The sequence below is a fragment of the Cupressus sempervirens genome, chromosome 1, assembly GCF_028749045.1.
Source record: "Cupressus sempervirens isolate cs-2001-9-10 chromosome 1, ASM2874904v1, whole genome shotgun sequence".
NCBI classification, from domain to species: domain Eukaryota; kingdom Viridiplantae; phylum Streptophyta; class Pinopsida; order Cupressales; family Cupressaceae; genus Cupressus; species Cupressus sempervirens.
Window position 1 is genome coordinate 558,380,762 of NC_143118.1, and position 25,756 is coordinate 558,406,517.

General features: G+C 35.1%; 1 protein-coding gene across 22 annotated transcripts in view; it reads left to right on the forward strand.

Moving 5' to 3' along the window:
• LOC149578659 (uncharacterized) overlaps window positions 1-25,756 on the forward strand; it is a 112,348-nt gene that overhangs the window by 79,868 nt on the left and 6,724 nt on the right. For 17 of the 22 annotated variants that reach the window (XM_089830814.1, XM_089830722.1, XM_089830784.1 and 14 more), the window contains one exon: window positions 10,359-10,932. The exons of the other annotated variants lie outside the window; for them this stretch is intronic. In XM_089830814.1, the coding sequence (XP_089686940.1) occupies window positions 10,359-10,381 (23 nt within the window). In that variant the 3' untranslated portion in view covers window positions 10,382-10,932. Of the gene's footprint in view, window positions 1-10,358; window positions 10,933-25,756 lie in introns of those variants that run through there. 22 annotated transcript variants of the gene reach the window in all.

Genomic DNA, 25,756 nt, shown 5'->3' on the forward strand with positions numbered 1-25,756 from the left:
TTGTATTAAACATTCAATCAAAGCAATGAATTCTGCATCTTTCTTTCTAGGGATTCTCAAACTTGTTTAAATTTTTCATGGTGCCATGCATTCTCATATCTATACCTGTATGTGACACAATGAAAATGGAATATCAAACAATATTTACGGAAAGAGTAATTTATTACAATTTACATAAACGGTCAATGTGATCAATAGATGAAATAAAGTGCCTTGATCAATTGATATAATCGTGATATACATGGTCTCCAATATGCAGGCTTGGCTCTCATTTGAAATGTCAATAAAATTAATGGTGGAGAATTCAGGATAGCTTAATTTAGCATTAATTTGCAACAGTCCACTTAAACTAATCTGATTTGAACATATTTTACTCTTATTCCAAAATTTATGGTTCATTTCTTTTTGAACCTACATCCCAGACAGCTTGCTCTGTGCAGCTTAGAATGTAAAAGAATAGATGTTGAATATGTTTGTGTTATATGTATATATCTATATGTGTTATCTGAACCATATTTGTAATTTCTCTGTGGAATTTCAGTATTTCAAATATCTTCCTCTTCATGTAAAAGTTCAAATTTCCAAGCTTCTTTTTCTATACAATTTTTGGTTTAAGCCAAGAGATGACAATGTCTCAGCTGTAGATAGAAAGAATAACCATGAGAATCCTGGTTGTGTGACACCACTAAAACCAAAATGGTGACTTCTTATTGAACCTATCAATGATGAGTTTTGGCTAACATACGGAATAAAATAAGCTAAAAACTGGCTTAACATATTCTGCTATCGATAAACCCGTGAATAGCTCTTTTTGAGTGATAACCATATTCAGCCAATTTTTTGCTAACTAACTTAAACTATTAGTGCAGATGCTAAAGAAATTTCTAGTGACTGACACTGTCTGAGATCACAATTAAAAATAAACTTTGATTTTAAGCATTATGCTTGCGATCCAAGAAAAGTGGTCATTGATATATGCTTGCTTCCCAATTCAGTGTACCCAAATTTGCCACTTTCCTTATCTCTTTTGGTTCAGCAAGAACTACTGCTTCAGGAAGTTCTGCATTCCTTGTTAGCTTCTCTTCCTGCAAGTTAAGCTCAGCAGCTGCTCCACTCCCATGACTTTAACAGTTTCAGTCCCTAATCTTAAGTGGGATTTTTTGTGATTTTTCTGCAGAGAGCTCATTTTCTTATCCTGATCTTATCATGTGCCACACCATTTTTTGGTAAGGCATCACACTATGCCCATATTCTGAAAATCTGTATTCTTACAACTCTCATGTACAGGTAATGTATTGCTGGCAAAAAATAGAGTAGTTTGTATCTTAATAATGTGTGCCACTTTCATGACATTGGTCTTCGGCATCATCTGCACCCATCATTGCCTTCAAGCATCCTGCAACCAAGCTTTCAAGGCACTACCTCAATGACATTTGAGCATTAGAGAGAACTTTCATCCATTTGAGCAACTTTAGCTCCATAATTCTTCTATACTTCTCTCTTTGATGCATCCAGCTCTGTATGAATCAGAACAATTGCTTCATAATTAACTTCCTTTAGTCTATAGTATGCTTAATGTATGTCTGCCATGGAGTAGAAATTGAGCAGGTATTTTCTGTCAGCCTGAAAAATCGTTTTAAATGCAGGGCTACATAAAAACCAATTACATTAATGGGGATGACAAGGGAAGTACCGTGGCTGTACCCCTACCCCCATCAATTTCATGGATGTGTCACTAAAACACTTCCCTGTTTGGGGCCTATGTCCTGTAGATGTGCTTCTAAATTCTCTTATAAATTAAGTTCAAAAGGGTGCGGGGGACCTCAATGCCCCCTGTGCCCCTTACTGAACCCTATATTTTCTATAACTAACAATGAAAACAGAAAAATCATAATTTTCTGTTACTGCTATAATAAATCAATGAACATTGAACGCTGTATCTTGAATTTGACGCATTTTGCAAATCTCTTTTCTTGATTCTTGATGTCATATATAGCTAAACATAATTTGAATTGTTTTTGTTGGTGGTGGTGTTGAAATTGTTGAAGACTGAATGAACAGAGAAAATGGAATTGTTATTGCATTAACAATGAGCTCTTAAGTAGAGTTTACAAGTGCTAATGATAGCATGAACACCAAAAGCAAAGTTGTCGAAATAAAAACATCTAAATGAAGAACTGAATATGCAAACTAAATAAGAAAGCTTAAATGATCATTAACTAGAATTAACTAAATATAGGGAGAGGCTAAATATATTAAAATTATTCTAATACGCTCCCTTAATGATCATTTGTCAACTATCTTATAGAAGACAACACATATCTTGTAGTCACAAATGCTTCAGAACATTCTGCTGCTACCAGAACCCTCCCTAGATTTGCAGTGTCCATGATCAAGAGTAGCTAGACAAAAAAGAGAAGGTGATTACTTTCATCAGAGTGATGTTCAACAAGAGAGTAGAGCTCGCCATATACTCTTACACTGACCCTTCAAGAATCTGCAAAATGGGTGACCATAAATGATCACAAAAACACTCAACATGATGTTGGATAACTGAACTGTCCTTCCCTAGAAACAGAGGTACACTGAGAACAACTATGTGTTAGTGAACAGATTGTACTCCAAAGAAATAGATACAAATTAACTCCAAATGCCCAAAAAGGAAGACTAAATCAACACTAATAGTTGGGTCACTTCGCTATTGAAAAGTGTAAGTGCCCTCTGAATTTATCCGGGTACAGCTCACCATATATGATTTACAATGAATCAACTTCACTATGATTGATAATGCTTTTAACTTGAAAGCAAGAAAGGTTTACAAACATCTTTACGTAAACATGATATAGATGCAGAAAAACCAATTAACCAAACGAAAATAATACGTAAATGATACAAAGCTCATTTACTCAATCATTACATTACAGAAATAACACAGAGAGAAAGACAAACCATTCTTTCTAAATATATGAAAAACTAAAGCACCAAGTCCCAAAGATGATCGTGATGATGATCAGATGTAACAGATACACATTCAGAGAAAATCAATATCACTTCAACATTGATAAAAAAACAAGCATTTAAACTCGAGGTTTTAATATGCTGAAATTTACCCTCTCTGGACACGGCAAAAAAACAAAGATTTTACTGTTCCTGTACATTGACTATTATCTGAAAATAAACAATCCCCTTCCTCTGCATTACAATCAGAATAAAACAAAGCAGAAAATTCCCCCTCTCGAAAGCCCAAAGTCTGCAGAAAAAGGTAGTCTCCTACCAAAAATTGGAACTCATGGTCGTTTGAAATACCTTCATAAATAGCAAGCTGATGTGTCTTTTCAGTTTGCATAACTGATTCTTGGAATCACGTAACTCTTATTTGACTACCCCTTTGCTCTTCTTATGTTCTCTCATTTATATTTTGATAACCTTATAAAACATTGATGTAAAAGTTTTATAAGAATAATTTAACATATTAAATGAGACTTGGACAAGTGGCACATTACTGCATTATTCCAATATAAAAATATTTTTGATGCTGGGCAGATCATTACTATTTCTGGCAGAAAAACTAGGTCTGGGTATGAGGGGCATAACTTTTTATCCCACCGTTGGATCTTTCTGATTTTCGGATATGTTGGCACAATCCTAATCTTCTTCCTTTCCACTGAAGCAATTTGCAAAATTATTCCCGCATCAAAAGTTACAGGCCACTGTGTGAGGGCCTATATGACTGTCAGAAAATCCAATTTGCTAAAGTAAAATTCCTAGCCATTGACCATTAGAGGTTAAGAACCTTGCTGAACATTTGATTTGCAATCAATGAGAGGTGAGTGTTCTGATATTTCACTGTAAAATCTGTACATGAAGTTGGACTGTTGTTCCAGCTAATGCTTCTGCTCATTTTGCCATTCAAAATCTACTTCTTTTTATGATTCCATGGTGGTAAGAATGACAACAAAATTATCTTGCTCACCTCCATCATTTTCAAATGAAGTCCGATCATCTTGAGCTTGTATCTTCCTTGCCAGATACAAACTTGTCCTCCATTTGCATGCATGAATCCAAAACACTTCCTCTTTTCTGTTGCCTCGTGACACATGATAATAATCTTACCGTTATGAATAATCAGAAGATACCATAATATTTATTCATTTTATCAAAGCATCTTTCTGGTTACTTTGGGCTGACATACTTGAAAATGAACTATGAGTTATTGCATTTCTATTTTTGTGAACTCATTTGAAATAAACCAAATGTAATATAAGCTGCCTTGAACCATTTGCACCACTTTGAACTGCTTTGAACTTAGTTCAAAGAGGTTCAAGACCTTATAATGAAAGTTTAATTACTAGGTCTATATGGGTACCAACACTATGGAACCCTCCAAACTTTGTAGATGAGTAGGATGCCCTAAAATTGACTGCAAAATACCATGATTTGAAGGGCACAAAGCATTGTTTTTTCAAAAAAAGGTAAAAACTTTAAAATAGCATCCCACGCGAATTTCACGTAGTACAGAAATCATAACGATTTTTGATGAGAAACATCAACCAAACCAAACATGATTTTTGATGTGAACAATCAATCAAAACAAAGAGAATCTGAGATACAAATCAAAGAATACAGATCAGAGAATACAAAACCCTATTTTTGAGAAAAAATGGTAAAACCCAACTAAGTTTTTAAAGGGAAAAATTTATGAAAACGTAGCTGAATTTTTTTGAATTTTTTTTAGAGGGAAAAAATATCAAATCCAACTGCATTTTTTAAGGAAAAAATTATTAAAACCCTCCCAGATTTTTTGAAGGGAAAAAATTAATAAACCCATCAGATAATATTTTTGGATATTTTTTTAATAAAAACCATTGCTGAAATTGGAAACTCAAAGTAGGGTTTTGTGCTCGGCAGAACACGATCTGGAGTAGAAAATTGCTGAGCATTACAATGCTTTGAAATTGAATTTAGGTTTTACCTTACAAAACTCATTGTATACTTGCTGCAATTTTGTTGGTCAAGTATTCATGGGGTTAACTCGTGGCTTGATAAAATTGCTGAATTTGTTTGCCTAAAATGCTGGCATCTTTGCTTGTGTGTGCTCTTGCATCCATTTATATCTGAGTGTGGCTGTGAATGCCTTCACGTAATATTTTTTTTCATTTGTGCAGACTTTCTTGTGTTCTTGCAATGCCCTTTGTAGATTTCCATCATTACATTTCAGTTTTACATGCTGTTGCGACTGTAGATACATTTTGCATTGTTACAAAATTCCTTAAGGAATTTAAGTACTTTATAAAAGTTGCTTAGTTTTGCTGAATCGAAATTATTGGGGTTTGATGAATTTCATGTTGAGTCTCCTTATGCCATCTGACATGTGGTTGTCACATTGGGGATTATACTGGAGCCGGGAGCTTTTCTTTAAGGTGCCAAAAAGGTCAGATATTTGACAGTTTTCTAAATAGAGGTCTAGGCTAGGGTGGTTGGAAAGGTTTATTAGGTGAGACAAATTCGGTGAAGGTAGAAGTGCTATATACTGATATAACTGAAAACATGATGTTTACTAAATTGAAAGATGTTTCTCTTTACAAAGACTTTCTATGCTAACAAGTTAACAACAAAGCAGTGGGTTATATCTTTTGATGAATAGCATTTATGGTGTGCAAAGATGGACATTGTAATTCAAATTTTATTGAACAGATCACCACAAACCCAACGTTTATTAAAACTTTAACAGTCTAAAATTTATGTTAATTTAATAATTTAAAATATATTAAAATAATTTATTTAATATTGTACAATAAAATTAAATAAAATTTAAGCTGTATATTATTTGAATGAATTTAATCACAAATTGTTTTTGAATTTTATCAGTTAATGAAGTTGTTCTTATTCTTTTTCCTTGTGAAACAAACATGAACGTTGTGGCAAAACGTGTATGTATACATAGTATATGTATAAAATATATGCATGTTTCTGCACACATTCATATAGACACGGGTTCCCTTGAAACTTGAAACATACACACATGCACACAACTTTACTTTGCCTCCCCTAACAGACATCCTGTCATTCTCATCCTGGCGTCAATGGTAAAACATAACTTAATGTTTTCAACAACCTGACTTTTAGCAATTCTTTTGCTCCTTCGAGCTCTTCAAGATTCTTCTCAACCTGGCAGAATTGTCTTGGTCAATGGGGCCGGTCATGGTCACATAAACTGTCATGTCCCCAATTTTTGCCCTTCCTTAGTGACAACATTTCTAGCAGGGTTGGTCTATTATCTGGTTCCCATAGGCTAGCAGAGAGTAGAGGGAACCAACCCAGGGACTTTGAGAGTCATGCATGAGCTTCCCAAGTAGTTTGGAGCAGTAGACAACAGTTTCCTACAATTTAAGAGGGATTCCTAATTTGTAGGGATTGACTAGGAGTTGTCTAAGAGGCATTTGGAGACCTCGGCAAACGTTTTGGAGACTTAGAGTGCATCTCCTATTTTTTAGGAGGAACTCCCAGTTCAGTGACAGTTCTCTCAGAGGTGCACACAGCAGGGGAGTCATTGGGACTCAATTTTGGTTGATTGGGGCTGTCTCCTACTTTTAAGGAGCATCCCTAGATTTTAGGGATGGACTACCAGTTGACACATCTTGTCTGGCATCAGTCATAGACAGGTGACAAGGTCAGATTCATGTTTGATTGGTCATTTTGGGCCTTTTGGGACCATTTGGGAAATATTTTAATATATTTAAATATTTCCTAAGTTGGTGATTAAATAAATTAAAATAAGGTTAATAATATAACCATTTTGGAGTAATAAGGGGATTTTGGCTTCAGTTGATCAGGTACACCTATGTGTTATAGCTCGTTGGAAAGGTCTCAAATTATTATACATGATTTTTACTATCTGTAGACTTTTTGGTGCCTTCAGCTATGGAATTTTAATAAAGTAATGTTTTTCCTATAGCATGGACGACTTTAATTGGGAAAATGTTATTTTATTATATTTTATTTAAAGGGAAAAGTGTAATTTCCCTTTAGGGTTTGATTTACAGTTGGAAGGGGATATAAGGAGATGGAGACCTAATTTCTTATTATCTTTTGCATATTGAAAAACTTGTTTTTGTGAATTGGCTCTGAGAGAGCAATTCTTCATCTGGGATGCAAACCCCAGGTTCTGGATTGACTGAGATGTAGCCCTCAGCAGTTATTGGCATTGGATTCTTCAGACAGTGTGTGTTGCTATCAGGGATAGAGTACGCCATTGTTTATTGTGGATTCAGGTTGCAGATTTATGGTTTCAGCGTTGCAGATTGATTCTTTCAGCTAGGACATGATTCCTTGCAGTCTTAGGGCCACCATTTGCAGTAGTTTGGCATCATTGTTGGATGTAAGCTCCTTGGAACTGCATTGGATTTATTATTTGGCTTTGTAAATCAGAAATCTGCTTGGTATGATTTATAGCAATTCTGATTTGGCTCTATGCTCTTATTTATTTTTAGTCTCCTTTCATGTTTATTGTTCATTATTCATTACTATTGTGAAAACTATCAAAAAACACAAAACAAAAACAAAACCTTCTGCAACTTTTGTCTATTCTCAAAGACCATCAAAGAAATCACAGGAAAATATAGTTTATTAATTTAAAAACTACAGCAGATCAGCAAGGGCATCCATCAGGGATCTTTCATAAACTCTACTCAGAATGTATTTGCCATTTCATAGAAACTTCCTTTAATGATTCTTCTTTCAGTCAACCAATAAGTAATAAAATGCATGGTGCACACAGCTTTGGGAGAACAACAAAAGAAACAAAAATCATAACAAATTGCATTTGTTAATTTCCTAGCTCAATTCTGGTATTATAGAGCTTTTATATCCCAATTTTCTGAATAGTGAAGACAAATTTGCTCAGAAATCAAGGGTCCTACCCTATTTTACAGAGACTGCTATGGAAATGCTGTTAGAATATAAGGGTTACCTTTTTAAAAAAAGTAAAAACTATTGCCATTGACATGGTAATGTGTTGTGAAGATTAGTTTTCAGGTTATTGTTTGTTACATCTTTCACATTCTTTATAAAGAGTTGAACTATTTGTAATGAACACATCTTTATTTCCTAATATATTATATTCATATTTCGTGCACCACTATGGTTTTAGATCAATTGTTATTCCTACACCTGTGGAGAAAATTGCTGCAGTGTGCATTTGAAGAGAAAATGTCATTGCTAAAGTCATTGAAATTCAAATGCTCAGTGTGGAAATAGATTGCTGACTAAGAGAAACAGTGAGGGAACTTATCTAAGGTTTCAATGGTCACGTGTCATTTTCAGCGATGCATATGTGATGGGCAATTCTTGAGGCCAAGCTCACACATGCCTTGTAATTTTATTCCTGTGAGTAGGGAATGACTGTTGATATTGATGCCAATAATATTGATTCACAATCTTCTAATTCAGCATGCAAGAAGATCATGGATGGTGGTCTGTGAGTACTATTTGATGGAGAATTGATGTCTGTCAACACTGTCAAAACATATTCAGTCTCTGTTTGCACAAGCAGTCTGGACGCCTGCCAAATCATATCCATTTCACAGTTTATCTTTGCACCTTAGGTATGCTGGAAAAGCCATACCTATATTAGCAATTTAACAAGGTTTGCTTTATTTTGGTCAAGCATACTTGTTTTGAAAGAGTTGTATTTACATGATCATTTTGGTTTAGAGGAGATAAATCTGTGGGCAATGTTATTTAATTTATGCATCGAGGAGATAGATTTGAGGCATGTGGTATTTAATTTACCAACGAGATAAATTCAAGGGCTGTAGTGTTTAAGGTTTTCCAAAATTTTAAAGAAATTATATAACAATGAAATTTCTTTCTTTTTTGGTCAAATTTTTCTATCTGCAAATGCATGCATTATCATTGAAATTTTGTGCACGTGGGCACTTAATACATGTATTTCCAAAAATCTTTATTTGATTGTTGTAACTTGGGATCATCAATGCTACATTTGGTAGCAATTTTGGATATTCATATGCAACATTGGAAAGTGTTGGTGGATCAAAGAGGAGGTTGGAGGCACCTTAGGTTGGAGGAATTTCCCCATCTTGAGCTACCTTCTTGCTCAGAGATGGTACTTTGCTCGAGAAATAGTAATTGTTCTTTTGTGTCCCACAGCTTTGGTGATTTCAGCTTTGGAGGTACTATGTATAATTACGGAAGTCCATGCTTTGAACATACACAGGGATCTAGTATAGAGGAAGCTTAGTATGGATGGCTTCCTAGGCCCTAGATAGTTCAAGAGTTTGTGGATCTTTATAATTATACCCTTACGAGAGTCATGAGACAACTTGATACAGTCTGTAGATGTAGGTCAACATGGATAGTTGTCCAATATTTTGGAACTTGGAAACTGGAATATCAACTTGAGAATTACACCTTTACAAGGGTTATACTTATGAGACAGTTGACAGAGCTCTACCTTGTCTATGAATCATTTTTCACAGAAAAGCCTTTGAAGATTATGTTGTTCTGCTTTTATTCTCTGCTGGTATGTTTTTGCTTTCAGTATTTATTAGCCTTAAGAGGAGCTATTAGAATATAGGGCTTACATTTCATAATAGTCACCTTAGTGACTTAGTAATGTGTTAGTGGCATGTTATAGAAGTAGTTTTTGGTTTCATTTCTCATATTCTTTATAAATTTTAAGGAGATGAACCTCTTCGTAATGGACATGCTGGTATTTCCTAATACAATATTTTCATAGTTTGGGCTCCAATAGATACTGCTATACTTCTTGTTTAGTTCACCATTGCTGCTCGGCTGCTTCATTTGTTGATTGAACAGTGCTGAAGTGTATGAATTAAGCTACAAAGTCTTCACACAACTCTGACATGAGTTTAATGAGGGGCACATTTTCATACACCCCTCATAAATCATAATTCTATGTGATAAAAGAAGAGAGGGTCGCTGATAAAATCTCCCTCGAGCCTTGTGCAGTCATGTCTCCTGCTCCACTTGAAGTTTTTTTAATCCTGATCATTTGCTTAATCGAACTACGTGACTGCTTCAATATCTTTTTAATCCTCATTCAGAAGCCTTGTATGGGGTAAATTGAAACAACTTGACTGAATTATTTAACTTATTTTACCTGCTCATCCTGAAAATTGCATTTTTGATTATTTATATGACAATAGGTGTATTGTTTTCTTGGTCTGACATCTGATCAGATGGAAACCTTAGGCTGTCAACTTTTTTTTGTGATTACGGAATCTATTTGCTTATGGTGATTGTATAATCTTGATGCCTGTGATATTTGTGCTTTGCTTGGAATTGGATTTTAATTTTTTTGTTTTTTGTTTCTACAGATCCAGGGTATTCACAAAAATGACTGAATAAATGCAAGATTTTTAAAACAAAGTCTGGGATTCATTGTATCAGTATTAATAAATTAATCAACACTATCACCATGTACACCATTTTGGGCAGATGGACGTCTACAATGTGTAACAACGCTATCATCTGCGCAATGTGTAATTTCCATATATTTTCTTTTTTAGTATCGTGTAGCAGAAATGTGAAAGATGTCCTCTTCTCAAGCTTGAGTGCAGTGAAGTATAATGGTGATGATGTCCATTTCTGTGACAAAGATGCACTCTCTTTAAGAAAGCAATTATTCTCTTGCTAGTTTTTAGTTCCCGATTTATTATTATTATTAAAGTTGTTAATGATACATGGGAAGACACCAAAGCTGAAATCAATTAATGCTTGTCTATGGATATGATGGCGTAGGGAAAGTTATGCTTGAAACTGCCATGATTATGGTCTATAAGATGACATGGTACTTTACTAGTATTCTAGTAACATTTATTGACTGTATTGCGAGATAAGGATAATGTCTGTCAATAAAATGAGGGTATTCTCAGTTGCTACCCTAAATAATCACAATTTTTATTAACTGCAGACAATGCCTATTAATGACCAATTGTTAATGGAACTTGAAATATCTCATCTTCTAAAAGCTACATACTGAAAAGGATGAGTTGAATTCAGTTGTTTTGTGGTCGCTGCATGCATTAGTTTCTATGAAACTGTAAAAATTGTTCATCAGATATGTTAAATTACTTCAAATTTCAAATGCTAACCTGTTATGGAGCTTAAATCTCCATGGAAAATGAAATAACAAATTGGGTATGAGTTTTAATAATATGAAATGAATGCTATTTATTGAAATGCATTAAAGCCCAAGTAACATTTGAGATATCAAACTGGTAACTGTCTTTGCAATGTGGTCTGCCTGTCATTATTTTAGGCTTAAGATAGCTTCTTGATTGGATCTAAGTGTTGGCTGCGTTGAGTGCTGCTTTTATGAAAATTCCATGATCTTTTGCTAAACAACTATAAAGTTAAACTTGTATGATAGGAGATAGGAGAGCATTTTTTTGTGATCATTTTTTCACTTGGGATAACCACTTCCCTTTGATGGTTAAACCTTGGCACAAGGATTTTAATCCTGCCACTGAATCTTTTTGCAAAATGCCCATTTGGGTCCGTCTTCCTAACCTCCCTCTTCATCTTTGGCATGATTCAGTGCTCGAGGAAGTTGGAGAGGCTTTAAGTGATTTCTTAATGGTGGATTCAAAATCCTCTGAAGGTTAAGCTCTGTAGCCTTATTCACTCTTGGATTCAATCGTTAGATTATGAGGGTCTCCTTTTCAGATGCAGGAAATGCTTCAATACTGGGCATGTTGCAGCAAATTATGTGGTTGGAAAGATCTAGTCCAAGAAACCCATTTGGTGGCTAGGGGTTCTGTGGCAACATTATATGGTGGTTAAAGTGCCTGATACTGATGTAGATGATCTCCAAGATGTTGCTGTTCTTCAACGTCAGGAAGCTGATGCTGTCCCTTTTGTTGTAAAAGTTGCTGAGGTTGGCCATAAAGATAATATTGTTTCTGGTTCTGTTATTGCAACTTCTAATGTGTCTACTCCTTATGATTAGATTATGGCTAATTCTGTTGGATTAGACCAACAAGTTGTCGTTGGTAGTGGTTGTTTGGTGGCTGTTGTGGATATGACTGCTGACCCTGTTAGTAGTGGTTTTGTGATTGGTGGGTCATGTGCTGCTAGAGTTGCTTTTGTTGATGCTATTAGATTTGTTGCTTGTGCTGATAGGTTTGCTAAGTTGTTGGCCCGACATTCTGTGGCAGCTAAGATCGAGGAGGGATGGATCATAGTTAAAGGAAAAAATTCAAAAAAATTCCCCTCTTTCTTCTTCTAATCTCCACAAGTTTGGGGGTAAAGGAGAAATCTTAAGTTCTATTGTCTTGATGGATGGTCTGATTGCTAAGTGCTTATCATTTCCTAGACCACTAGGTTGTTTTGTGGGGCTTGTGAATTAATTTTCACCCCCTTTCTATCTAAGTTTTGTTGCATCTTTGTCCTGTATCGCTTTGTAGTGCATAATGCTTATCTCTTGGGTTTGGTCCGCTAGTGTTTAGTTTTACTCCTGATTGTTTTCGAGTTTCAAGGCCCCTTCACAACATGTTTTCTTGATAAAAAACTATAAAGTTACTGAGGTATTGTCTAGTTAAAACTATCTTGGGCCTAAGTTGCTTGAAACATCTTTTTACGCCTCAACCTTGCAACAACACATTTCAAAGCTTATTCAAATGATAATTTGTAATGGAGTTTAAATCTCCATGTGAAATGAAATAATAAATTAGGAATGAGATTTAATAATTTGAATTGAATACAATGGATTGAAACACAACAAAGCCTAACATTTGAGATATCGAACTAGTGTTTGTCTTTGTAATAAGTTGGTTTCTTGATTAGACTCATTTTTTGGCTTTGTGTTGGGTGTCGCTTTTATGAAAATTTCATGATCTTTTACTTGTTAACTATAACGTTACCAAGATATCATCTAATTAAAACTATCTTGGGCTTTAGTTGTTTGAAGCATCTTTTTAGGCCTTAGCCTGACAACAACACATTTGTGAGCCCATGCACCCACCTTACGTGAGGAAGAGGACTTCTTTATTGTACCTTATATGTTGTAATAGCCCTTAAATCTTGAAATCGTAACTCAAGCTTGGGAGTGAGCCCTACTTTGGGAATCCACTTAAGCATTTTTAGTTTATTATGTTAGACTAGAATGAAGAGATTAGAACCACAAGCTTCTTAAAAACACACTAGGACAATGAAGTGTGTAAATAAAAGATCTTTCCACCTCTCCCCAAAAGGCCTTGACCTTTCTCCTTACTTGGAGTAGACATGAGTTAGCCTCGTGGAGCCTCATAGGGATCAACTGTCCACAACTTTCAACACTACTCCACATGCCTTCTCCATGTGTCTTTGTCGACCTGATCTCAATAGTACGCTCATGCGAATAGTCCCAATTTCAGCCCATAGACAACATGGTACACATGTTCAAATGCCCCCATTTATAGAGCCCCTGTGTGAGTGTTGATTTCTCTAGAGTGTTGTCACTATTCATGGTTGTTGCCTCGACCATGGTACTCTCTACTAAGGTCATTTTTGCCGTAACGGATTAGAGTGGATTTGCCTCCTTTTCCTTCAAGGTCGATTGAGAAAGGAATGTTTTGTATCCTTTAAGCGCATGGCACCACATCCTATCAAAGGTCGCTTTCTCTGTTCAAATTTTGGGGTGTTATCTTACCCAACATAAAACAAAGATGATTGTAGAAAAAAACATTACGTATTTTAATTTCTATTTGAACCATTAGGTGCTTAAGCAACTTTTAACAATGTTTTCAAAGCATTAATACTATCAATCTTGCGTCTGACCCTTTGATTCTATATAGTGTTTCATATACAATTTATTAAGTTTTTGTGCAAGTGAAAACTTCAATTTGGTGCTTATGGTGGATGAATTGATCAAACTATGCTTCTTTATAGCTTTTATGTTCACTCTATACATTTATGAATGATCTTGCTTTATGTTCATATATATTCAAGAAAATCATGAGTTTAGATATTAGTATGGTGGTTTTGTATTTTGGCCTTGATATCCTAGTTCGGATAGCCTGTGCAATTAGTTTACTCATTCGAAAATTTTGGTATTGCCTTTACTTTTATGTATTTCTAACACTTTTCCTTATAAACATATGAAGAGTTGACTTCTCAAAACTTGTAGGTCGCTCAGTGAGAATCAATGATGTCCCACACTTATTGAAGCTTCTCAAAGAAATCATGTTGTTCCCTTGAGAGTAATTTTAGGAGTCAATAGTTTTTTTCTTTTTGGATACGTCAATGGGACATGAAGCTAACCCACAACTAGTGGAAGTTCCAAAAAGTGCATGAGCCACAAACCCATCACTATGTCTTAGTCCATTGGAGCTCCCCATTTGTTAGTTTCTTTGTTGATTTTTGGTAGTTATAGAAGCCCTAAACACCTAGCAAGAGCTCAACAAGCTCAAACCCGAGTTACTAATATAAACCCTAACCTAGGCCAACTACAACACACAATACAAAGAAATTTCGTGGCTAGAATAGTGGAAGTCCTTTGATTCCTCGGACGCCTTTGACACAATGGGGACAAATCTCCATTTTTGCCTTAAAGGCGTTACCTAAGTTCTCAGGTGAAGATCTCAAAACTCCTATAGATCATCTCCAAGACGTAGTAGAAGTGTGCACAATTATAATATCCTAGTAGGATATTATCTCCAATTTTTCCTCAAATTATTTTTTGAGTATAATAGATAAAATATACAATAAAACCCAACACTATTAACCAATAATCGCCCATATAAATTCTTCAAAAATGCATGTTATTGCATTATACATCAACAATACAATAACCAAATATCAAAATCTAATCTTAAACACACCATTACAGTCAAATTGGAAAACTAAGAAAGAACCTGTAATGCAATTGTGAACTTTGTCATGAATTCACCACAGCTGATGAATCAGGGTGACATCCAATCCACTAAAGAAGACTTGAGGGTTTGCATCCTCCGATCTTCAATATAAATTGAAGCTTCCTTAATTTCTCCAAGAGGAATCTCAAATCAAATCAGTATCCAAGCATAGATGAAACTAATTCCTCATCCTACTTTAAGGACCCAACATGTGACTCTTGATCTTCCTTCCTCCCCTTTCATCTTTATACCTCTTTTTCACCTTTTAACACCTTTCATAAAATTAAATTGACCCATTTTATAAATTAGCTTTAAGCTCTCATAAGCCATATTTAATATTTTATGAATTGAACTATATGATTCCTAATGTACATTACAGTCCTTCCTCCTTGAGATTGCTTGTCCTCAAGCAATCAGTATTAGGATCCCATATGAATGTGCAAGTAGCTTTGTAGCCCAACTTGAAAACACATCCTACCACACTACGAATCAAGGTGTCAAAATGTAACTCATCCATCAATAAGATCTTTGGATCCCATACCAAACATTGAAGTATCGCTGCATCTATAGGTTGTGCAACTCTGATCATAACTACATCCAACCTCAAACTGTGCAGTACTACAAAAAATCCTCAGAATGCCATGTATACATTTGATCGATACCTGGATCCCAAACCAGCTTGTCAGTATGATCTTGGGTGTAGAAATAGATGATAGATGAATCTTTGACTTGCTAAGTTAGCCAACTGAATAAATAGATGCCCAACACACTGCCCATATGCAAGGAAATTAACTCATCCTGCCTCAAGATGTTGTCGTAACTCAAATCAACATCAAGAATGACAATGATGTCACCAATATGTCGTTGAACTGGAAAGGTAAACAACTCATATGGAATAGATCACAACATGCATAGTTCCCACTCATTTGCATGCAACTTACTAACCACTATAGGCCAAGCCAAATATGAAAATGTACTAATAGTCCAAGAAGGGTAGTCATTGATAACTGGAGTATATAGAAAGATAAAATCACCAATCAATAAGGAGGTAACTCCCATACCATAAGAACTTGGTGATAAATCTCTAGATAAGTTGTAAAAACCCTCATGGCATATTAAGGACAACTCCGCATAATCCTCTTTACTATAAGTTTCATCACTAAAATCAACACCTTCATCCATGAAATGATCACCTCCACACATTGTTTTTGAAGTAAAGTCTCTTGATTCATCTTCTACCTCATGATATGGTGAAATAATGTTACTGCTGTTGTAAAAATCAGAACTCATTTGTTGGTCTTTGAAGCTTTCTTCATCATAACGAGTCTCATCTAGATACGATGAAGTGGGGAAATTGAGTTCATCTTCATTCTCACAAAAAGTATTGATCCCTTCTACAATGTGTAGGATATCCTTGGTTCGATGATCATGCTTATCATCTATGCAAGTGATTGTTATAGAATTCTGATTTTTAGCTTGGTGTAAAAACTATTGTATCACACTTAGTCAGAGACAACTCATCTATCTCCCTCTCCTTATCCTCGACATGTTTGATAGCCATATCTCTATCTTTGAGCAACTTTAAGTAATCTAATTTCATTCTTTCTACTGCCCTCTTAAGAGTGTGAAGACTTGCACTATTGGTTCACTTCGTTATTCCTTTCTCCCTTTCAATACTTTTAAATTCCCACATGATCTCCTCAATGTTTTTATGAGTGTTATTAAAATGTACTAAGATCGCATAATCATATCATTTGATACTTTCAACTTATCCCCCAAATCATATGTTGCAAAATCATCAATACAAAATGAAATTTCCGACTGTTCCTTCAAATCAGCACCTATAGTGACATCCTCTTGTTCTTGACTTTGAATATTAGATTCATTTTTAGAATTTCCCTCTATCTTCATTTGTATTGTTTCATCAACTATTAAATCATTGTTTTGAAATAGTCCATCCTCATGGAGGGGTAAATTTTCATTTTTAGAAATATAATATAGATAGACATTCTCGTGAAAATGCTTGTCAATAACCACTTCCAATTCCCCAAATAAGATGCTAGAATAATCCTTACCATCATTTGTAGCAGGATCCCTCTCAAGGTCCTCATTGTGTTGAAGTTGAACTAACGAATCGTCAACTTCCTCAATGTTGATCTGCACTTCTTGAGCTAACTCTTCCTTGTTTTTCTCACAAGTTTGATCAAGTGACTAAATATGCTTTCAAGCAAAATAAATATGCTCCTTCCTCATTTAGTTCTTACTCATTTTCTGAGATCCTACAACCTGTACTTCCCTTGTCCTTAATTCTTCGTTAGCCTGTTGTTGTTTATACTTCTTAATTTTTTGCTCACATTGTTTAAGTGCCTTGTTGACCAAGTTACAAGTAGCTTTTGAAGCCTTATGTTCTTTGTTCGAAATTGCTAACAACATTTGTAGGAGTGGTTGGAAATGAGCATCACTCTCATTAATTGTCATAACCATAATTTTTCTATGGCTGCAACAATATCTGCACTATGTTCTCCCTTGATTGTGCCTAATACACTTTGAAACATGGTATGCATTAAATCATACAATCCCATGTCGAGCATAAGATTGCATAACCCGATTTCTGCAAATGACTTTAATATAACAACTCTTTTAGGAAAATGATGATTTATAGTATCCCCAAGATTGTGGAAGCTATCAACAATTAGTTGAACTGCCTTCTTCATTTTCTCTTCTTCATAAGGTTCTTGCGATGCTAAAATTCTTATAGCCTCCATTAGACAAGAAGCAACTAACAATTTAACCTCGCCATCTAAATGTTTCAGCCACCTATGTTGAATCAACCCTGTCAGTGTAGGAACAAGATCAATTTGCAGCAATTCAAAGGGTGATTCCCCTACAATAGACAAACTTCCTTCTGAAAAGATCAATTCATTGAGAACATTTCCCCTATTTATAAATTCTAACCTTAGTTTGTTACCTGTTTCATAGAGTAATAGGGCCAAATTATTTTCTAATGCTACAACTTCAATTGTTTTTTCAGACATGTTGACCTTCAATTGAGTTAACTCATGTTCCCTCTTTCAATTTTTACCAAGTAATTTCTCCAATTTGCTCATAACCTCACCTCTAGTTGCATACTTTGATATGAGCTAACATGTTGACAAAAGTGTTCAATGCACCAGAAGAGATGCAAAACGTATACTTAGATCAAACACCATTGTCCACTTCATATGTCGTTACTGTCACACAACCAAATATTTCTAAATAATAAGCGACTCCAGATTGGATACTTCAAGCAAGACTTTCGAGTGTTAATCTATTGGCAATTTCTACGCTAAATACAATCCATAGTTATGCTATAAAAATTGAAGATCAACTTCACAACGCTAGTTGCTGCTATTACTCCTCGTTAGCATGCGCCCAATGCTAACTTTGCCTAGATTTAATAGATGCTTGTTTGTTAGCTATGTGGCATTATACTAGTTCATGCTTGAGAATAATGTTTATTAAAGCATTTAGTGTGATTGTATCTCAGCTTCTATTTTTTTTAACACACATACTTGTTAAGGAATATCCCCCAATTGGATTCTTCTACACAGAATCAACCATCCCAAATGCAACTTGCAAATAAAAATTCTTGTGTTGTAGTTACTAGCCACAACTCGTGTATCACAACTATTCTCTACAAATTAAATTCTGCTATTGGCAACTCCAGCAACTTCCCTCATCTTGATAACACCCTGTCATAATTGCATCTATTGTGCTTCATAAAAAATCCATATCACAATGACTAGAATGCTTCTTTCCAGAAATTTGAATTACATACAATTACTAAATTCATGATTTTATGAATTCAAAATCTCATGTATGTCATTCTCATGTTATCTCCTAGGTAGAAACAATCATCTCTTCCTTTGTGCATGTCCTACAGAGGCGTCAACTAATGCTTGCAGTAGAATGCTTCACGAAACTCGTTCAAATTAACTTGGCAAATGACAACCTTTATATGTCGAACTAGATAAGGTGTATTTGAGCTACCCGCGAACCTGTCAAAAATCCACTAAGCTTAGCACCTCCTTTCGTGCTCTACACAATTGCCATTACAATTATGAAGCAAAAGACTTATTCCATTTACAACAGATTGGAAAATAATAATTAGTGTAAACTAAAAGTGACGTGTATTAAGAGTCAACTCAATATATTCTCAAACTTTTGGTAACAATAAAAATTGCTAACTTGTCACTTTCAATAAGTGTGTAATGCATTGCTTCAATACATAGAATCTCTGATAAATATTGCTTTCGACAATTTTATTTTTTCCCAATGACTCCTTCAATCTCCAAGATATTTCCTAAAACTCCAACCCTACTGTGTGATTCACATACTCAATACTCCTATCGGGTTGAGCACATAGAAGTCCTGTAACAACATATATTCATTTATTTTCCTCTTTCTATAGATAGAAAAATAATGTCTAAAGTACAAGTTCGGTAATTCCAAAAGTCCCTCTTATATTCCACGAAAGACTCCCAATCATCTCCTTATGCCTTGAGGGTGGAAATTGCCACGCCTAATGCCTATAGGAGACTGGAGTGTCAATATGCATGCAATCCCCCTCAGTATTTAGGCACGCCACGTTGTTCCCCCGAACTTCATTTTTTCATGGGAAAGAAGGTAAACAACTTTAGAAATTTTTATTTGATCTGAAATTGGCAAACGATATTCAGTTATCCCTCTTCTAGAGCCCCCAACAAGAACCATGCATAGATACTCGACAATGAAAACTCTGTTTTACAACAGATAGTCACCACTTGGTATGTTCATGAATAAATAAATAAATAAATAAATAAATAAATAAATAAATATATATATATATATATATATATATATATATAATGCTCGACAATGGTTTTCTAAATGCAAATATTTTGGCTACGGCAAATTCTTTATGAGTTTAAAAGTCTTGTCCCACCATAACTTATGGTGTCAATATGATATAATGTTTCCAATAATGTCTAATAAAAATTCCTGATGCCTAACGCCAACAATTAGAATGACATAGACTGTTATTTTCAGTCTCTCAATGTGATGGAACTCTAAAATTTTTGCAAAATTTAGGTCCCATTTATGATGTTAAAGAAAAGGGGATAATCATTCATGCCAAAGTCAAAGATATAACAAGAAATACATACATTGTTGAATATGCATTGATATAATAATTTTATCATTAATATGAATATATTTGATATATGTTTAATTGCTGAAGGCAAAATCTAAAATAGCTTTGATATAAGCTACATATATGAATATCAATTAGAGATCTTAAGAAGGCTTCAGATTTGAAGAACTTGAAACAGCAATTAAAGTGTGTGAATCAAGAAAAACCCTGAAGCATCACACTAGCATACAGAACAATATGAATACTCTTAGATCACAGAGGCAAGACACAACAAGTAGCAGCAACAGCAACAGTAGAGACTCTGATGGAGCCTTCAAATTTTTGCAAAATTTAGGACCCGATTGGTAATCATAAAGAGTGGAATTAACAAAGCATTTACATTGACCAAGGTTTGCAGCAAACATATCATTCTCAGTCAAAGTCTGTCAAAGTGATACTGATACTACAATCAAGATACAACAACACACAATATTGAATTGACTTATAAATGTTTGAAATCTCAAGCCATAGTGATATGTACAAACAAAATATGGTATATTGGTTGAAAAACCATTTATTCAAAGGAGTACAATCTCAAAGTAAGACCAAGTTGGAAACGGTAAATAAGAAATCTCAGATTTCAGCCAATGATGGAAATCAAAGGCTTCAGCGATCAACACCACAACAACACTTGAATGGAGTAAAGCTACAATAGTAGATTAAATGAAATATGTTTATCACAGGATAGAACAAAATCATGGGTTTCAGACCTATGTCAATGAAGAGTCACAATAAGCATAAGGAAATCGCTGACTTGGCTGAGTCTCACCCTAGTGTTCCTGCACTGAATACACAATGGATATGATAACAATAATCTTGAAGAGAATATTTTACATTAATGGAGGAAGTGATGAATTGGACTAATTCTGAAAAGTGTCATTACCTATTTTCAGAGCCTTGGTATAGAAGCATTGAGTTTTGTATTGGCCTCCAATAGTGACATTTACGAGATACGGTGTTTGGAGGTAGAATAAGCCCAAGTCCAATAGCAGAAGTTCCTCAGTGAATTAGAGTAATTCTATTGCGCTTGATACTATATACCAAAATTCATTTAAGGAAGACACGAGGACATTGGTTGCCTTCTGTGTTATACATAAAACTCTTTCCTTCTCACCCGACTTCTCGCAGAAGCAAAAAGCCGATTCTGAAGTGTGAAGGTAGAGAAGAAAACAATGGCTGGAGGAACATGTCTTACGCAAAAGCATGTTTCCGAATGCACGTAACCGATGAAGAAACATTACAAATATAAAGATTTGTGTTTGATTCGTAAAAGGGAAGGTATTAGATGCACAACAAAATATTTATTAAAAGATTAAAGTCATTAAAAGTTGTAGCTACGACTATGTTAGAGTAGGATTATTTAAATAAAGAGGTGCAATTGGGCAAAATAAAAGTCACGACTTTAAAACAAGATAGGATATAAATATGAGTTTATTATTTCAGATAGATGATTGTAATAGACATATCCGAACATTCAGACATTCAATAGAAGAGAAGTATTTTATATTTACTATATGGAGAGATAAGGGCAATAATATGATTTTATAATAAAATTTCATTATTTTATTATTATAAAATTATTTTATTTTAATAATAAAATAAAATGTCTTTTGTTTATCTTTAATGGCGTGGAGATTTAAACTGCAGGCGAATCGTCCTTCATAATTATATTTTAAAATTATGTATATGATTTTGTTATCAGATAAGTGGACATGGTCAATTAGCATTTTGAATTTGATCATCATAGGTGTTGTGAAATATTTAATTGTTTCCGCAGCTGTGTCCAGTTTGTCTCAGTGGAGTTAAAATTCAATCAGGACTAATTTAAGATTGCATTATAATTGGTTTGTCGCATCTGGATTATCAAAATTATTGGCAGTATAAGTGCATTGAACATTATGAAGTTGTATGTAAAAATTCACCGAAGTTGACTCTATCCCCCAGATGAGCGAAGGCACTGGTCTTTTTATTGAAGTCAGAAAATCAATATATTCCTCCTGCAAGCATCAATTCCATTATTTACAAAATTTATACAAAACATTCAATCATCAAGTATTTAGCATCCAGTTTCAGTTTCATTCTGATCGAGTTCAAGGACCTTGCCGGCTGAGGGACTTGTAAAGTTTAAATTCGCTATAGAAAACCCTTGAATTGGGTAGTCAGTGTTCAAGGTGAAGGTTTACCCGCTTGGGTGTAGCGGAGCCCGAAGTGCAGGGGAATCTAAGTGATTTCGTTCGTTGGCCAAAACTGATTGAGAAGTCCTATCGGAGAAGTGGCAAGCTCTTGGATTTCCAATCTGCAGTTTTGGGAACCAACACAATGGTTGGAAGATGACCCGATGCACTACACCGTCAATTTAGTAGGCTAGTCTCAACTTTTCTTGAAGTGTAGCCAGTAGATGAGATCACTTAACATTGCTTGTGACTCCAATCCAATAAACATATACTTTCATTTCTTCACTTGGGTTATCTCTTCCAAACACCCTCGTCAAAGTCCTTCAACACACCATGTCCAACTTTGTAATGTGAAATAAATTGCAAAAATTCACAGAATATGTAGCAATCCCAAACAACTGTGCATATGAGAAGATAAATTGATTTAATGTGGAAGACTATAACAGAGCATCCAAATGCATGTACATCAGCAATACAATAACCAGATATCAAAATCCAATCTTAAACACATTATTACAATTAGATTGGAAAACTAAGAAGGAACCTGTAATGCAATTTTGAACTTCATCATGAATTCACCACAACTGATGAATCGAGACTACATCCAATCCACCAAAGAAGACCTTAAGGGTTTGTCTCCTCATATTCTAAATAGAAGCTAACACACGATTAATTTCTCCAAGAGAAATCTCAAATTTAATCAATATTCAAACATAGATGCAATGAACTCCTCATCCTACTTTAAGGACCCAACATGTGACTCTTGAGCTTCCTTCCTCTCCTTTCGTCTTTTTCCCTCTTTGTCACCTTTTAACACCCTTCATAATATTGAATTGAACCATTTTATAAATTAGCTTTAAGCTCTCATAAGCGAGATTTAATGTTTATGAATTCAACTTTAGGATTCCTAATGTCCCAAAAAAGGGACATTACAACAATGCACAACATCATTTAACATGATGTTGGTTCAAGTCTTTTGGCGGCATCGTTCAATGGGAAAGCTCAAAATTGGTATTGATCCCTTCCAACCAATTTTGTTGCAAAATGGGAGGAGCTAGGAAACCTTTTCTTTGAAAACTTCCCAGACAAAGGGGATACCTCTTCGTTGTTACAACAATTGATCACAATCAAACGAGCCCCTTATGAGTCAGTCTCAAACTTCAACACTAGATTCAACAAGACTTGGCACAAAATACCCATGACTATTAGGTCGTCGAGTGTTATGGCATTTGTTTTCTATCTCAAGACATTCCACTCTTAAATCTCCATTATGGTACAATCTATGGCAGAGTGATGTTACTAGATTTTTACAAAATTGTTGTAGAAGTAGAAAATAGCCTTATAAATGCTAATTGTCTCTTGTCTAGACTGGTCATGCCTGCATTCACAAATTTGTAAATTGCACCTATATATTGTCATACAAAATACTTCAATTGTAGCCTTGACCTTGTAGTTGCATTATTACTACCCAAATTCACAAGCAAGCTTGTTTGGTGCTACCTAATATAGCTCAACCACTCTTGTTGCCCTGACCACATAGATTACAAGATGGAAAACTTGCTATGCAACTCTAATGAAATTATCAATTCGAAGAGAAGAAAAACCACTACCATGAGACTACCTTTGGGCAAACTTCGGTGGCAGTCCAACCAATAGTGAGGGGGAACAAGTACAACCAACCTAAAGAAAAATAACCTGTTGGTCGTAGTCTATACCCCTTTACCAGTGTCCCACTTGGTCAGAGTAGAGAAGTGATTCCTAGGCATAATAACTTGGTGGATGATAACTGATGGTGCTTTCCATGCAATGATGAACATGGCTTGAGGGAATGCCCAAGATGAAACTTACAACAACTGATTGCAGAACAACAAGTACAAGGGATGATTGTTGATTAAAGTATATACACCTCACCTGGCATGTAGACTACAATGTTGATGACACAATTGAAAATAATGTCCAGATAAAGGGAAGTTGAGATCGCTCTTGGTTACACTCGTTTCTCTTAGATGAAAGACGAGGTCATTGGAAAATTGGTGGTACCATGGAGAATACCAAGTACAATTAAAACAATGTGTGAACCTATTATGACATCCTTCTACTCATGACCTAAGGAGATGACATACAAGTATGGGGATGCCAAACAAGTGGTGCAACTAACCTCAATATAGTTGAGCAACTCAAGAAGGCTCCTACAATGTGTCCTTATGGGATATTCTTTCAATCCCAGGCCAACAACCGTTGCTACTGAACGTAGTGACCACACACCATCACTTGTTCAAAAGAATGCCCATGTATAAGCATAAGAGAAGGTCTTGCCAAATAGATTGGTTGAGCTAAGAGGCCTAACATATGGCCACCACTATGGTCAACAAGGGGATAATAAGATCGAGTGACAAGGCCTAAGGAGAAGCACCCCAAACCTACTATGTTCTACTTGACTCCGAGTGAATGAAAAAATCCTACATAATTTGATAATTGACAATGGACCAAGCATCTGGTTATACCAAAACAAATAGTTGATGCACTAGGACTCTAGTATGATGTCATGCAAGTAGATGACAATCAATTTTAGACTCTGGGTGTCATCAAGAAATTGACAATAACTTTATATGCCTTCACCAACATCACTGTACTTCAGGAGCTGGTCATTATTGACATACTCACTACTTTTAGTTTCTATCTCTTGAGGGATTTTACAACCAAGATCGATGTATACCTCTCATTATATTGGTCACATCTCATCCCTAAAAACAAAAATGGCGCAAAATTCAAGATTGTAGGTGAAGCTTTGCATTCTAAACATGTTTTTTGAGGCTCTTTTCAATACTAAGTCAATATGAGCAGAGTGTGAAGATGAATTTGAACCTATAGAATTTTTTCGTGCATGGTAGTGAACTTGTTGGTCACATTATATACCAATTTATTGGCCTAGGAAGCTGCATAATATATGAAGATGATCAACCATTGCCTGAAGAGGAACAACCAATTTCACAGATAATTGAAGATATTGTTACATAAATTGAGGAAATCAAGAGTAGGAGTTTTTCTATTTGAAACCTATATTTTGATGGAGGAATAAGTAAGAAGTGGTTTGGTATAGGAGTGTGCCTAAAGAGGAACAACCATTTTCACAGATAACCAAAGATGCTGCTACAAAAGTCAAGGAAATTAAGAGTAGGAGTTCCTCTATTTGGAGATTGTCTTTCAATGGAGAAAGAAGTAAGGAGGGGTTTGGTACAAGAGTGTGCCTGGCATCACCAAATAGTGAAATAATTTTGAGGGACTTTCAATTTATGTTCCCATGTTCCAATAATGAAGTAGAGTATGAGGGATTAGTCTAAGGACTAAACCTTACAATATGTAATGGAATCAAGAGGTTAAGAGTTTTGGGAGATTTTGACTCATGGTACACTAGGTGTGAAACCAAGTAGTCACCAAGGATGTCCATATGCATTCCTATCATCATAGGATATGGGATGTCATAGAAAACTTTGATG